The following is a 16,839-nucleotide window of genomic DNA, read 5'->3' as shown; positions in this document are numbered from 1 at the left end:
GCAGTGATATCTGTAGCATACTTATTTTAACCTACAATTTGTAACATTTTCAGTTACCAATTGTTTGACAGATTTAAGTTACTAATACAAAAATTACAAATGGGATATAAAGGTGAATGACTTAAAATACTTTTTGTCATTCAGTAAAAATGTGGCATTAAAACTACAGTGGGAGAAATGATTCTTTAGTTTTAACTTGCCTCAACACATCTAAGGAATAAATTAACTGCAGTAGTCGCTGATTTCATAGGTAACTTCACAACATCAAATGCACCCATTTTAACGAGACTGTTCATCTTTGTAAAGTTGATTCATCTGAAGACATAGACAAAAAAAACAGATATCACAAACAATACGAGGTCATAATAAAAGAGCATTTTAGCTGATGTTGGAAATTATTTGGCCACCGACTCACACCCCAGCACGGGCTCAAATGCTTTGCCATGATATCTTTAGAAATATATTTGTTACATTACAATACAATATATCACTGAGTAATGGTAAAAGTTTCACTGTGATTTTTTTAACCTGGTCATAATATATTAATAAAACTCAGAAAAACAGTAATATCTGTCATTATTGAGCAGCAGCTGCCTTCACAGTCACAGAAAGTGTCTTAGTCTTTGAGGACAGAGATAACAGTAACTCTAAACACATGATCAGAGATTTACTTTTTGCCTGTCGGTGTTTTGTCGGGTTATAGCAAAGGTGTGTGTGGGAAGAGAACTGGTGGGATGAGCTTTTATTCTAATACTCAGTACTGCTGTCTTTAATACTAGCACACACCCTGTGTAGAATTAATTTATTGTAAAGGGAACTCAGATTTCATCTCAGCTTATCAACTGTTATCTTTTCTGAGATGAAGTAAACATGTTTCGAGCTGAATACCAGCTTGGTCTTGGAGAGGAAAGACTGCTGCATATCTGCTGTATTATGCCTCGTGTCGATCACCAGTGTGAAAACATGGCCAGTCTCCTCGGCCTCTGTCTCACTCTGTGACTCATGTTGCTTATCCTTTTGTCACTGATCTCAGTCTGTGTCCCGTTAACCATTGACCTCAGCTGTTTTCTCATGTTTGATCATTTCCTCTCTCTGCTTTTCAGCCTCTTGCTCCTCTTGCCCTCAGCACTCACGCACAGACATACAAACACACACATCCACTGTGTCCACTCTCAGGCTCTTAAGTATTTCCTGTCGGACACACACTCATCTGCAAGCCTGCACATTTTCTCCCTCCCTTTCTTCTTCACACACAGCTGATGCTGACATGCTGGCTTTTTGACTCGTACACCATTCAGTTACGCACACGCGCCCGTGGTGGGCGGACAAAAGGAGCAGGGTAGAGAAAAAGTATTTAAGAAGCAGAGTGCATCAAGCCAGAGAGAAAGGGTCAGAGCAGGGGAGAGAGGCACGAAATAGAGGTGCAGTGAAGGTATGGAGAGGTTTTCAAGGGATAGATGTGAATTGTTAGCTGAATAAATATAGGGGGTGAAGAAGGCAAATGCAGATAGACACAAAAATGAAGTACAGTATAATCTTCAAATAGACAACTACTTAAATCTATATAACTTTTAAGACCTCACTCTGAAATGCCTATTCTGCTTATTTTGACTATTTTAGGAACACAGTTTCTCATAAATGTGCAAAATGGGTGTGAATGACATTTTGAGCTGATAATTGGGTGTTGATGTTTACATATGCTGGCTCCACTGGATTGTAACCATGGCAGCATGAAAAGCCCAGACATGTCCAAAGATCCCACCTAGGATGAGTGTTTGTCAGCATTTCTGTGTTTGTACTTTCTGACTTGTATGTTTCAGGCTTGCAGGATCGATTGTGTGTGAATAGAGCCAGCAGTCATGTTTCCATATGTGCTGTGATATGTTCAGGTGACAGATCCAGAAACTAGACATTACAGCCATTTGGAGCTATTGAAAGTTAAGCATGTTAGTTTAAATCTTTTTAGGAGATTGGTCATACAGAAGAAATTGAAAACTGCTGAAAGCTGCACCTAGCTTATTTGCCTTAAAAACAGCAAGGATTCTCTTATACCAACAAGGTATACCAACTGCTTTTTCACAGTATGAGATTAGGTCATCCAACGCAGTTACAGGAGAGCTTGCAGGAGCAGGACCATAACATCTAGTGCAGTAATCTTGTGCATCTTGCCGTAGTGTGTTAAACTCAAAAAGAACAGGCAGTTGATTTTCTAATGCTTTGACTTGAGTTGCTCTTTTCCATGGCAGGTCTGTTTTCATATATAAGGCGCACCGGATTATAAGGTGCATTAAGCGAAACAAAACAGTCAGATAAGTCAAACTTTACTCAACTCATTCTTCTTGCTTCCTCCACTTCCGTACCATTGATTATTAATGTTGAATTCTCTTGCAGCTGCTCTATTCCCATGTTGTTGCAGTATATTAATGACCAACCTCGTATTGTGGATGGATTACCTCACTGAATTGATATCCTATTGTCTCTTTGTGTAGGTGCTGTGGCTTAGTTGGTTAAAGCGCCTGTCTAGTAAACAGGAGATCCTGGGTTCGAATCCCAGCAGTGCCTTTTGTTCCAACTCCGCTACACTTGTTCAATAATATTTTTTCCCTTTCCATTGCTATTTAGTACCAAGTAATTTAAGACACTTGCACACTCTTGGACAATTTAAGACACTTAATTTAAGACACCAGCAGATACTGTGTCTGTTTTGGTCAAAGAAGGAAATCCTGCACTCATTGTCAGCAATGCAGTGTTGTGGCAGCGCATATGCATCATGATAAAGTACAACCAGTTATAGGAGTAACTTGTTTGTGCTTGTACTGTTGTTTGCCCTTAAGCTTAGCCCCTGCTATGGAAAAAACAGAGGAACATGCATCTCATTGGTACTGATAGATGATTCTTAAAATGTATTTATTTTTTACTCTATGATGACTCTCCCATTCTTTTTCATCAGAACATTTGAGCCATTGCCTTAAGGCTGATGCATGAAGCTTGCAAGAATGTCACTCAATGTGTGTAACCATAGACCTATGCAATGTGATACAAACACCCTGAATACCATTAATTCCACCTATGTTAACCTTGGCTATTAATTGAGATTATATACTAATATATTTAATTATCACAGAAGCCCTAGAGCCCAAAACATGGCCATTAGGACAGCTTTATAAGGAGTGGCCCTGTTATTTGTATTTATGAGAACTATACTTTTTCCTTCTTTAGCATGGAGCATGAAATGATTTTAGTTTAGTTTAGACAGTTGTTTTTATGAGTGAAGTGAAAGCACTGTGGTTTCTTGAGTGTGCTTTGCCTTAAAGGCAGGAAAGATTTTTCAAGGTATAATTAACAAGTTTGTCAAGGTATTCAAACGTGGTTGTTGAGCAACTAGCAGGAGCATGCCTCTGTGACTCAGTAACATGTAATGCAAGAAATCTGTCTAATGTTTCACTTCAAGGCACATGTGCTTTGCTATTTTGCTTAGTTGACAATTTTAAAACATCTGCCCCGTGTGAGGCTCGAACTCACGACCTTCAGATTATGAGACTGACGCGCTGCCTACTGCGCCAACGAGGCCTGTGTGCTGCAAAAGCGTGTGTCCCTTTCAGAGAGCGGACACTAAGCCCCACATGTGGCCAGGCCTGTTTGGGGGAGTGTCGTATTTCAGCAGACAAGCACGGGGCGGGGTTAAACAGTAAACACATGCTCCAGCCTCTTGCAGCAGATCAGTGATAAATGGCAATGGTGCAGGTTTACTACAGTCTCTTATTTAACCCTCTGGCCTTGTTAAAAATCACTACCCTTTCAGCTTGTTCGTGGCCAAAAATGGCCACCCCTTGTTTACGTTTACAAAATGCTATAAAATTCATATATATTAAGAAAAATTCCCACTTTTTTTGACATGATTTTTTAGATTAGTACCAGTGCTGTTCATGAAAATCAAAATTTCATTCAAATTCATAATTTTAACCCTTTAAATACCAGTTAGATCACATAATCCTAGGAACTCATAAATGGAAAAAATCACAAAACCCCAATTTTTTTCCAAATAAAACATGCCATCTGATTTACTTTCTAACCATGATGGAGGTTAGATGCATAGCAATAATTAACAGTATCAATGACTTTTATACATCTTTGTTTTTTTGTGCAGTGACAGAAAAACATAAAAACTTCCTCTCAGCTTGTTCGTGGCCAAAAATGGCCACCCCTTGTTTACGTTTACAAAATGCTATAAAATTCATATATATTAAGAAAAATTCCCACTTTTTTTGACATGATTTTTTAGATTAGTACCAGTGCTGTTCATGAAAATCAAAATTTCATTCAAATTCATAATTTTAACCCTTTAAATACCAGTTAGATCACATAATCCTAGGAACTCATAAATGGAAAAAATCACAAAACCCCAATTTTTTTCCAAATAAAACATGCCATCTGATTTACTTTCTAACCATGATGGAGGTTAGATGCATAGCAATAATTAACAGTATCAATGACTTTTATACATCTTTGTTTTTTTGTGCAGTGACAGAAAAACATAAAAACTTCCTCTCAGCTTGTTCGTGGCCAAAAATGGCCACCCCCTGTTTACATTTACAAAATGCTATAAAATTCATATATATTAAGAAAAATTTCCACTTTTTTTGACATGATTTTTTAGATTAGTACCAGTGCTGTTCATCAAGACCAAAATTTCATTCAAATTCATAATTTTAACCCTTTAAATACCAGTTAAATCAAATAATCCTAGGAACTCATAAATGGAAAAAATCACAAAACCCCAATTTTTTTCCAAATAAAACATGCCATCTGATTTACTTTCTAACCATGATGGAGGTTAGATGCATAGCAATAATTAACAGTATCAATGACTTTTATACATCTTTGTTTTTTTGTGCAGTGACAGAAAAACATAAAAACTTCCTCTCAGCTTGTTCGTGGCCAAAAATGGCCACCCCCTGTTTACATTTACAAAATGCTATAAAATTCATATATATTAAGAAAAATTTCCACTTTTTTTGACATGATTTTTTAGATTAGTACCAGTGCTGTTCATCAAGACCAAAATTTCATTCAAATTCATAATTTTAACCCTTTAAATACCAGTTAAATCAAATAATCCTAGGAACTCATAAATGGAAAAAAATCACAAAACCCCAATTTTTTTCCAAATAAAACATGCCATCTGATTTACTTTCTAACCATGGTGGAGGTTAGATGTATAACAATAATTAAAAGTATCAATGAGTTTTATGCATCTTTGTTTTTTTGTGCAGTGACAGAAAAACATAAAAACTTCCAAAAATGGCCACCCCCTGTTTACATTTACAAAATGCTATAAAATTCATATATATTAAGAAAAAGTTCCCCTTTTTTTGACATGATTTTTTTAGATTAGTATCAGCGCTGTTCATCAAGACCAAAATTTAATTCAAATCCTGACTTTTAACCCTTTAAATCACAGTTAAATTACATAATTTTAATGATTTACAAAGGGATAAAAGCATAAAATCCCCATTTTTTTCCTAAATAATACATGCAAACTGATTTATTTTCTAACCATGATGGAGGTTAGATGCATAGCAATAATTAAAAGTATCAATGAGTTTTATGTATCTTTGGTTTTTTGTGCAGTGACAGAAAAAAAAAAAAAAAAATCCCTCTAATTTTGTTCGTGGCCAAAAATGGCCACCCATGTTTACGTTTTCAAAATACTATAAAATTCATATATATTAAAACATTTTTCTACTTTCATTGACTTGATGTTTTAGATTAGTATCAGTGCTGTTCATCAAGACCAAAATTTAATTCAAATCCAGACTTTTAACCCTTTAAATACCAGTTAAATTACATAATTTTAATGATTTACAAAGGGATAAAGGGATAAAGGGATAAAAGCATAAAATCCCCATTTTTTTCCTAAATAATACATGCAAACTGATTTATTTTCTAACCATGATGGAGGTTAGATGCATAGCAATAATTAAAAGTATCAATGAGTTTTATGTATCTTTGGTTTTTTGTGCTGTGACAGAAAAACAAAAAAAACCTCTCATTTTGTTCGTGGCCAAAAATGGCCACCCATGTTTACGTTTTCAAAATACTATAAAATTCATATATATTAAAACATTTTTCTACTTTCATTGACTTGATGTTTTAGATTAGTATCAGTGCTGTTCATCAAGACCAAAATTTAATTCAAATCCAGACTTTTAACCCTTTAAATACCAGTTAAATTACATAATTTTAATGATTTACAAAGGGATAAAGGGATAAAGGGATAAAAGCATAAAATCCCCATTTTTTTCCTAAATAATACATGCAAACTGATTTATTTTCTAACCATGATGGAGGTTAGATGCATAGCAATAATTAAAAGTATCAATGAGTTTTATGTATCTTTGGTTTTTTGTGCTGTGACAGAAAAACAAAAAATCCCTCTCATTTTGTTCGTGGCCAAAAATGGCCACCCATGTTTACGTTTTCAAAATACTATAAAATTCATATATATTAAAACATTTTTCTACTTTCATTGACTTGATTTTTTAAATTAGCACCAGTCCTAGTCATGAAAACCAAAATATAATTCAAATTTAGATATTATACGCTTTGAACTGGGTGTGGTTCCCAATCAGCCAGAGTTCACACCCAGTTTCACACCTTGGCTCAGGCGATTAGAGGATCATCAGGGGGTCCCTTTGTCCCTCTTGGGGTGGGGGGGACACTCCCACCTTCTTGCCATATTGCCAGAATAAATGGTCTGGAAGCTGTTAGGTTGACTTACAGCAGTAGCAACGTCTGCACCTGCATAAACTCCAGGACACGTTTACAAACAGTGTTTGTTGTTGTTTGCGCTGCAGCTGCAGGTTTGAACTGTGCAAAATGTCCTGTGATTGGGGTTTTTTTTGTTTTTGTTTTTGTTTCTAGAGTTAATATTTTGGGTATGGTCTCTTTTTATGAAAAATACAAGAGTAAAGTGCTTTTCACATGTGCTTCAAAGCTAAGTTTGACTGGGAACCTCAAAGCTCAATATCCTGCATCCACAGGAATTCACTGCAGCCTATGTAATGTTTGATGCGTCATTATTTATTCCAGTCTATCTTGCAAATACATGTTTGTGCTGCAATGTCATGCACAAACACAAACTATCAGATCCTTAAGACCAAACCTATGTCAAAATTGTTTCATTATATTGGTCCATTGGAGTGTGGTAACCCATCAACCCCACCTAGTGGAAACCAAGAATATTACATGAAATTGCTTGCTTGGCAGAAAATGGGCCAAGGATGTCATGTGGTAGAAAAAATGAAAAACTACAATTTTCATGTGTTGAGTTTAGAATGAAAGCAATTTTACCTAAATTGCATGCTATAGTACTGCCAGTAACAAGGAATCAAAAAAGGTGGTTATAATGGGTTTCAATTGGCCAAAAATGGCCACGATCAGTAAAACAGGAACAAATTGGTGTATAGTGAATATTATTGACATTATTAAGTTGAAATGTTGAAAATTAAAAAATTTTTAAAAAATGCACACCTTTGGAAAGTTTCATTCCATTTGCATTAACAGAACAAAAATGGTTGAAAACCGAATAAAGAAAGTGGCCAAAAATGGCCAGATAGAGACCAGAGGGTTAAAAGAAATTTGCTAAGCAGCCTGTGTTTGGAAACCAGACTGGATATAGCAGCTTTAACACAGAAATGATGCCTGGGGAAAGGTTTGACACGAAGCACTACCCTATTTGTTTGGGCTGTAATTATCATACAGGCCATTGGTGGTAATTATGCTGTCTACTCTTACAGTGTTGTCTTCCCCTCTGTGTCTTCTTCCACTGTTCGTCTTTCCTGATGGTACTTAATTTTAGCTGTTAACAGTCTGTTGTCTTGATCGGATTTAAGACAGCATTGGTTCGGTGACTTGCAGTTAAAATATATTGTACAATAATAAGAAGTGTGGTTGTAATTATTCCAGCAATGTCAACATGGGATACATACTGGGACTGAATGTACCCTGCGCTGCTTTATCTGATGATACAAAGCAAAAAGCCTCGAGCTATTGCGTTTTCAAAACTAGGGTATAATGGTGCTTATTTCTCAAAGCCATGTTAAATTAACATTGAGCTACAGCAGTGCTGCTCCGAAGGTATCTTGAGTGGGTGTAAGCACCAGTTTGTAATGCCTATAATGGAGTCAGTATACGTCTTCTTCCAGATACAGATTATTTCTGGTAGTAGTTTATATTTTGTCACGTTTTCATGCCCCCCTCATCCCACCCCACCCCCCAACTTTAACTGAGGCTCATATTTCTGCCAATCTGCTATTTGTTGTTTCACACAAAGAATAATCTGTGTAAAAGTCCGTGTCCAATAAAGCCTGAACAAGTTACCCAAGTGTGATCAAGTGTGCTTCTGCATGGGCCACAGAGCTCTGGATATCTACATGTGAATGAACTAAAGGTTAATGCTAATGATTAGGTTATTCTTGACACCTAAACACAATACCCTCATTTACATGTGAGAATAACTCTCATCCACACTAGTGTTTTTTTCCAAAGAGTCTCCATCCACATTAGCAACCCAGAGCAGGAGGAAAATGCCTGCAGTCTTTTCTCTTAGGTGGCATACATCAAAATTAAAGTTATTTATTTCTGCTAATACAAGTCTTTAATAGCAAAATAAAGTTCATGTGATCATCATTTCAGTCATAACTTTTAGAATAGCTAAAAATGTGTGTTAGTAGAATTGGTCCATGGCTTTTTTCTGGTCTGACCTGAACTTCTTTTGAAAAAAATGTTGAATGGCATTCCTGCTTAGCCTCCATGCCTCTCTTCAGCTCTCTCAGGGGTGGGTGGCATTGGCAGAAACTGACCAATCATAATCATTAATAAGTGTACAGGAAGCAGAGTGCCTGATCTGGCAGTGGCTGTGACTTAGTTGGTTAAAGCGCCTCTCTAGTAAACAGGAGATCCTTGGTTCAAATCCCAGCAGTGCCTTTTGATGCACTTTTTGGTTTAATAATATTTTTCTAACTCTACTAGACCTTTTTGCTATTAGCGCCAACTAATATACAACACTTTTTTCCAATATGGAGCTATTGTACTGTAATAACTGTTTTTTAACAGCTCCAGTAACCATCCACAGAAACCCCCTTGCAAGTTTCTAAGAAATAAATCACAGTGAAAAATGTGATAAGATTTGTAAAAAGCTTTAAAAGTGGTATTGAGTTAGTTAGCTGGGCTTGCATCTGATGAACTATGCATTTAACTCGAGAATGCATGTTACACACGCATAGTGAGATATATATAAAAATATTTAGATCCAATCAACTGTACATGATGCTTTGTCCATTCACATTCATGGCCAAAATATGTATCTGTTTGTGTAATCACATATGTAATGTTATGTTTTTAATTCTGCATAATGTTGGGCTGTGATAAGAGCTTTCACTGTCTCTTCACTTCCAGGATGTTGTTGACTCACATCAACAGGGCGAGGGGAAAGGTCATACGAGTTTTTCCTTTGTGTGGGTCATAAATTCAGAAGGTATTTTTAGAAAGAGTCGTTGAGAAATAAAGAGAAAGTGGTAATTCCATCCTTGCATAATGTTGTGGTCACCAAGCTCTCCCCTGGCATACTCGATGGGATTGCAGCATTTGTGCTTTCTCATCATAATGAACACACAGTACACAAACTGTCACTGAAAATAAACATCAGGTCTGTTTTTTCTGCCTCCTGTGTAACAAAGCAATAGGCCTTGGTGCTTTTGATGATGATTTATTATCTGTATCCCTACATGTTATCTGTTGTGATATATACATTATGAATCTATCTGTTGTTTCATTTATCCTCTGTACATTTCAGTAAGTTTCTTTTTTTTTTTGCAGGAGCTATAGTCTGAAGAAAGGACAACTGGAGCGGGACTATGCACAGGTAGGTCTGGCTGGACTGTCGCTAAATATAGGAACCCATACATTAAAACAAGAACTATATACTGTTTAAATATCTTCAGTTTCTCCATCTTCTCAATCACCTCTGGACCAAATTCATTGTTCACAGCGCCTTTCGTCATCCTTTACACAATAATTAATATAAAATGCTATGATATTCAAAGAGGATGTCCTTACTTCTCAGTCACAGAGGGTTAGAGACTGGTTGGCAACCCCCTCCCAAACTCCAGTTACTCTGGAAAAATGTGTATTACTCGACCAATTGTTGATTGGTTTTTGGAGGTTTGCTAGCTGTCGTTGGGTAAACTTGATCACAAAGGGGCTACACCAAAAAACAGCTTGTGATTGCTTTGATTGCTAGCAGATTCTCAAAATCACCTTTAGAAAATAGAAAGTGTCCACTTGAAACTTGAAAGAAGTCCGACAAAGCAGAATCCCAGAGCGTTTCCTTGCTACAGCTCACAACTGGTGCAGCTTGGTAGCAACCAGAGTAAAAGCAGGGAGATTTTAATTGCACCACTTTAAAACATATAAGTGTATGTATCCCAGAATAAGGTACATACAAGTTTACGGTCTTACAGTAGTTTGTTATTTACATATTTCCATACAAAATTTTGGTTTGTACAGAAACCCCAAATCATTCTATCATTCTAAGTTTAAAGCAAACCACTGATTCAGCCAAAACTGATGGGCTGGGAAAGGCTGTTCCAAAGTGTAGGTGCTACAGAAGCCTCTAGATTTAAAATAGGAGCAGGGAGCAGTCTCTAGAGACCAGCCAGGCTGACTGGTGGAATAAGGTGTCAGCATTGTTGCTGTATATGCAGGAGACTTGCAATGTAGGGCTTTATATGTAACTAATAATTTAAAAATGAATTCCAAGTTTCACTGGATGGAAATAAGGGCAAGATGTTTGTTAGATAAAAGAAACAAGACTGTAAGCCCAAAGATGGAGAAAAATAGCACCAAGTCTCTGATCATATGATGTGATGTTGCTAATGAGAGGGCTAAAGTAAAGGACAGTCTCCATAGAGAAGCAGAACTGGAACACAAGAGCCTCAGTTTTACTAGGACAGAGGAATTTTGAAGACATCCAATCACTAATAGCAGTGAAACATTGACTGAGGTAGCAGAGCCTTTTGTTGGATTAACAGAAAAATACAGGTAAGCAATGCTCTCAAGATGATTCAGGATTGATATAGTATGCAATGAAAACATAATTGGTCCAAGGATTGAGCTTTGAGGGATCCCGCAGAACAGAGGAGCTGATGAAGACTTTTAGTTATTGTTATGGATTCTGAAGTGTCTCTCAGATAAGCGTGACGAAATCCTTTTCAATAATATGTCAACTAGAAAGGCATGATGTGTGGCGTTAAAGGCTGCAGATCAGTTGAGCAGAACTTAAATAGTCCCATTTATCTGAGCACATATGAACTTCATTAGTAATAATAACGCAGTTCCAGGGCTGTGAGTCAAATATTGCACCTCAACCAGCTGACGGAGTGGATGAGTGACAGCTCTGTCAAGAATTATTGTTACTTCAATCTTTTATCTTGCTCTCACTTCAGTTGCACCTTGATTTTCTAATTTTCATCTCTTTGGTTGTAGAAGTACTGTGCTGTCTGTGTTGAGGCCTTGCCTGTGTAATTTAATTTTTGTCCAGGGCTTTATCTCTAATAAATTGAGATAATAAAATGTAATTTAATATATTATATATTGTAGTTTAATTAATACTCTAATAAAGATTGACTAACCTTAAGTAAATGACAGTCATCTATGCCACTGTTTGCAGAGGGTCTGTGCTAGTGAAAACTATAGATTTATACTTATTAGATTTCCCAGTAAAAAAACCCCAAAAGAATATAAAAAGAAGTGAAAGGATGTACATACTGCATTGGCAGCCTGCTTAACTTAAGAGCTTTCCAAAGTGAGCCTTTCAGATTTCTTTTTGATTCATTCTTCAGATGATTAAAAACTCACACATGTGCTGCAGGCCACATTTGGTTTCACTTCCCTTGTTCCTATGTAGTTATTGGCAAGTGTGTCGCTGTTTATTTCCCCTGTTTCTTTTGTATATTCTTTCTCTTCCATTTCCTGTTTGATAAAAAGCTGCAGTTCTTATAAGACGGAAAAAGGTTGCTACACGTAATTAAGCATGGCATCCACTCAGTAACATACGTGATCTCCACTTGCAGCTTGCAGTGAATTCACCGAAAGCAGTTGTTTGCATGATTCTCACATGGGTGCAGTCACCCGTCACAGAGTGCTTTGTACTATAAAACTGGCAGTTTAAAGACCCCCTGAAGTCCAATCCGATGGTGATTTGCTGTCTCACTTGCACCTCTGTTCATGAAAATGGCTTCAATTGCCTTCTTTAATAGGTTGGCTTTCAATATGAGAACTCCTTTATCCAAACTGAGACATGCGCGGTCTTTTAGATTATACACAAATGTCTTTTTAAAGCTCTTTTTCTTACTGAAGCCAGTTTGACTAAAGTACTCATTCAGTAACACTTGATGAATAGTTTGATTATAACAGACAATTTTATAAGAAACCTGGCACATTTTGAAGTGCTATTTAAAGGTACTATTAGGTGAGAATCATTGAGACTGATTCTCATTGTGAAGGAATAGACATTTTAAGCAAAAGCACCATTCAGATTCACTGGGAATCATTCTTTGATGATCCCACCCTCCCGCAACCACTCTCACATAACAGTGGTTAGGTGCAGGAGAGTTTGCATTGGTCCTCATTTTCATTTCTTGTGTTCCACACAGGACTTTTGTAGACTGTAGTAGTTTTTGGCTCAGCATTTTTCTCCTGTTCACATCACAACACATTTTACCAACATCTGGTAGTCAGTGAGGCTTTCTTCTTCTATTTTTGTACCTTATAATTGTGGCCTACTAACAGCTGATAGGTGCATTACCTCAACTTCTGACAGTAGTAGTAATACTGAAACACTCCAGAGCTGCTTTTTTCACACCACTGTTATTTTAAACATGGCTGAGCTGCTTACATACCATGAAATTATTTTCATCCACAAGACAGCCACTTTGTCGTGTACTGCTGATTTGTTGGGACACATGAAAACCCCCAGTAGAAGGCTGAGTCAGCATACTTGTGTTACTGAGCGTTAGTTAAGTTGTGTCTAAGAAGAAGCCAAGCAGCGCTTCCAGCCAAGACTGTGAGACTGTCTGATTTCCATTGTATTTGATGTTGCTCTGCATAAGCTCCCATGACATTTACACACACATCCATACAGTCACTGAGAAATGTTCTCAGCTAAAAAGAAAAAAAAAAAATCCTCCCGGAGCTTATTAAAAACCATTCTAGTACATAACCCGGCTTGCTCTTAAGCACATATTAACATACAGATACGCCTCCTCGCAGCTGTCCATACAACCAACCCTTGTTTTGCAGCACCAGTATCCTCACCATGCATATACATGGATTGAGGATGGCAGGAGAAAGAAGGAAAAGAGGAAAGTGCTTGTTTGTGTGTGTTAGAGGATGAGTGTCTTTATTTGCATGCGGTTTGAATGATTAAATGAGCGTTTCCTGTGGTCAACCCCTCCTCCCCCTACTTTCAGACGCTCATTACATCCCTCCCTTTATCTAGCTTTCCCTGTCTCTCACTATTCTCCCTCAGCGCTGTCTTTTTCACCTTAGAAATAGAGGTTGCCTAGCAACAGCCCCCTGACTTAGTAGGACAATAGATTCCCTCCTAATTGTAGGTATGTGTTTGTGGAGGAATGTCGGAGTGTAGTGTTTCTTTTTTCTTTTTCTTTTTTTTATATAAATGTATGATGAATGGCAAATAGATTTTGTTTTGAGATCAAATAAGCAAACAGGACACCCCCCACCCCACACACCCACCCCCTTTTTTCCTCTCACAATAGGATTTTACTAGCACGTAAGGTTTGGCTCTCGTCTGTCTCTCTGCCAGACACTCAGGTAGCTGACCCCTGGTGGTGAGTCAGGAAAATAAAGCCAATCAGCCTTCAGTGAGGCAGAGGAATAACGGACATGACCCCTTAACAGAATATCTAAAGAAAAAAGTTGAGAGCTGGGAGATGTAGGAGGACAACAGAGCGGGAAGGAAAGTGAAAATGCTGTCGTTTAACCTTTGTCCTTTCAATGTGTCAAACCAGACATCCCCCGTCCTCTGCGCAGGAGTCAGCCACAATTACCAGCTGTCCATCAAAAGCTCCATGTTTTCTGAGTGTGTGGGTTAGCATGTAAGGGTTAGCTGTTTGTCCCTTATTCTCCCTCCCACGATCAGCATTACTGGAATAGTTTTAGGCTGGGGTCATACTTCACTGTACTGCCCAAAAAGGCATGCCTTCTGTGCTGCTCTGTATCTGCTGTGCTTTACTGTTACTTGTGCTAAATCAGCATTAATGTTGTTGGTTATTATTGATTTATGTTGTGTACTCTGACAAAATAAAATAAAATAAAAAATAAATAAAAATTAAAAAGCATACATGAGTTCTTAGGTTCAATTCAGTTTTATTTATACAGCGTCAAATCACAACAACAGTCGCCTCAAGGCACTTTATATTGTAAGATAAAAACCCTACAATAATACAGAGAAAACCCTAATAATCAGATGACCCCCTATGAGCAAGCACTTTGGCGACAGTGGGAAAGAAAAACTCCCTTTTAACAGGAAGAAACCTGATTCAGTGTAAACATCAGATCTAAATATTGTAAATAAACTGAAACTAGTGCTTTTGCATTTTATTTTCCACCTTTTTTCTTTTTCCTTCTTCACAGTTTCACCTCTATACAGTGCTCTCACACTGTCTTCAAACTGTATGTAACAGGATCTCATGCACACATCCATTATACTGTAGCTGTCTTGTTAATCATGCATTTATCTCTAATGTGTCTGATATTAGATATTGTTATACTATTTCATTTGCATTGATTTCAAGGTTAATAGAAGTCTAAGGAAAAAGGATAGACTGCGATAAAGAAAGTGACAGCTTCTCTTTTATCTCCCTGTTCTCTCACATTCTTACACTGTCCTGTATGGTGCTTCTATTCAATTTAGCCTCCACTCACTGTTCCCTTACTTTACTGTAGCTAACCCTGCACACACATAAACAAGAAACAGAGAGCTTCGGGGGCAGATGAGTGAAGACTGGATGAGACGAGAGAGGAAATCAAGTATATTGTTCTTGGAAGCAGTTAAGAAAGTGAGGGCGGGCTGAAAAGGCAGAGATGCAAAGACAGGCAAAAATCAGATAGAGACAAAGGCAGCTAGAGAATGGGCAAACGTGAGAGAGACGCACACAGGAGAAAACAAGTTAGTGGAAGAGAGGGAGTAAACACCGGGCAGAAGTATCAAGGTGATTGTGTTTAGCAGGACTGCATCGACAGACGAGTAATAAACTAAACAAAGAAATTGTGAAGGGATGAGTGAAGCATAGAAACTGGCAGTCACTTATAGATTATAACTTTAACATCTGCTCTTACTGGGTGACATCACTTCCTCTTTCCGCAGTCGCTCAAGTGTAATCATGAGTTATTTCTGAGAATTTAAAGCCCTCCGGACAAATTTTGGGTGCGACCATGAATATTTCAGATAAAGTACAGCCATCATTCCTACCAGTGAGTAACGGTTGTGTCATCACACTTTGTCCTGTAATCAGTACCTCTTTCACACAGCCACTCTGGACATTGTTGGGAGGGAGAGTGCGGTGGTTTGTGGGGGATTCACGCTATTATGAGTATGGGGTGCATACTACCTGCTAGCACTATTATTAGACCAACATTATAAAAAGCTAGTTTTTGATGCTTGTTTTTGCAGCATATGGAATCATTTTAACATCCTCATTTTACTCTGACTCAGAGCTCATATTCATCTGATTTCCAGACACTCTGCCAAATAAAACTTTAACAATCAGTCATTCACCACAAGAGCTATTGAGTGATAAAGATAATGGGATTGAGGAAGAAAAAAAGACCAGTTATCACCATGATATCATTTTTCTCTAGAGATGAGAGAGAGATGTAGCAGGGTGTGCCTTGTTTAATAAAATGATTACTAGCCCAAACATATTGAAATATGCTAATTCTTATGTGTTTGCATTCAAAGCCTCATGTTTTAAGCTGTGATTTACAAACTCATGCAGAGTTTAAACTCAGCAATACTGGTACATTATTTACTTGGTATCAGATCGATACTAAGTAAATAAATATAGCACAGCACTAGTCTGCAGCTCTAAAAACAGGAGTGTTCTCAAAACACACTTATCAAAAATAATTGATCAGTCCTGCAAGGCTATTGGTGTATTGTCTTACTTCTTGTCAAAGTAACACAGGGACTGTCAAAACTTCAAACAGTTGCAAATAATCTGACCCTAACAATACAGCCTGTGTGGTAGTTCTGTGTAGCCCACGGCAGGTGATGCGTCAGCTGCATTCTGGGTACTGGAAGGGCTGTGTTTGATTTAGGTGCTGGATGAGTAGAGCTTTCAGGATACGTATCGCAGGGCGACCTCTCGCTAGCTGTGGCTGTTATTTGCTCTTTTCTCACACTGGCACAAATCGCTGCACCTGAACATCACACGAGCTGGCTGGTTAAATACAGTTTAATGTCCAGATGGGTGAGTCCTTCACCTTTTCACATGCCCTACATCGGGTAATGACTTTAAAAGTGGTGTGCAAACTTACATGTTTATAATAACAAGTGTAATTACTGGATGTTTAGCGAAGCCTACTAGCTCATATGCCTAAAATACGCAGAATTTAGCCTTTCTCCTTCTTCCTTCAATTTTCCTTTGTTTGTCAACGATTTGTTACTCTCTCTCTAACACACACACACACACACACACACACACACACACACACACACACACACACACACACACACACACACACACAGGATAT

At 37.6% G+C, this 16,839-nt stretch overlaps 1 protein-coding gene, 1 long non-coding RNA gene and 2 other non-coding genes across 5 annotated transcripts in view; 3 read left to right on the top strand and 1 right to left on the bottom strand.

Moving 5' to 3' along the window:
• Window positions 1–16,839, top strand: part of fchsd2 (FCH and double SH3 domains 2) — a 69,166-nt gene that overhangs the window by 11,581 nt on the left and 40,746 nt on the right. For both annotated transcript variants that reach the window (XM_085184552.1, XM_085184553.1), the window contains exon 3: window positions 9,880–9,925. In XM_085184552.1, coding sequence (XP_085040678.1) covers window positions 9,880–9,925 — 46 coding nt within the window. The remainder of the gene's footprint in view (window positions 1–9,879; window positions 9,926–16,839) is intronic.
• Window positions 2,489–2,562, top strand: trnat-agu (transfer RNA threonine (anticodon AGU)). The gene has a single exon. It is a non-coding gene; the product is annotated as a tRNA-Thr (tRNA).
• On the bottom strand, window positions 3,498–3,570 carry trnam-cau (transfer RNA methionine (anticodon CAU)). Its single transcript has one exon. It is a non-coding gene; the product is annotated as a tRNA-Met (tRNA).
• LOC146504050 (uncharacterized) lies at window positions 9,932–16,833 on the top strand. Its single transcript, XR_014877910.1, has 2 exons — window positions 9,932–16,354; window positions 16,405–16,833. It is a non-coding gene; the product is annotated as an uncharacterized LOC146504050 (long non-coding RNA).

Source organism: Neolamprologus multifasciatus, chromosome 14, assembly GCF_963576455.1.
Source record: "Neolamprologus multifasciatus chromosome 14, fNeoMul1.2, whole genome shotgun sequence".
NCBI lineage: Eukaryota > Metazoa > Chordata > Actinopteri > Cichliformes > Cichlidae > Neolamprologus > Neolamprologus multifasciatus.
The sequence above is the reverse complement of the archived record's forward strand: the minus strand, read 5'-3'. Positions and strand labels throughout refer to the sequence as shown.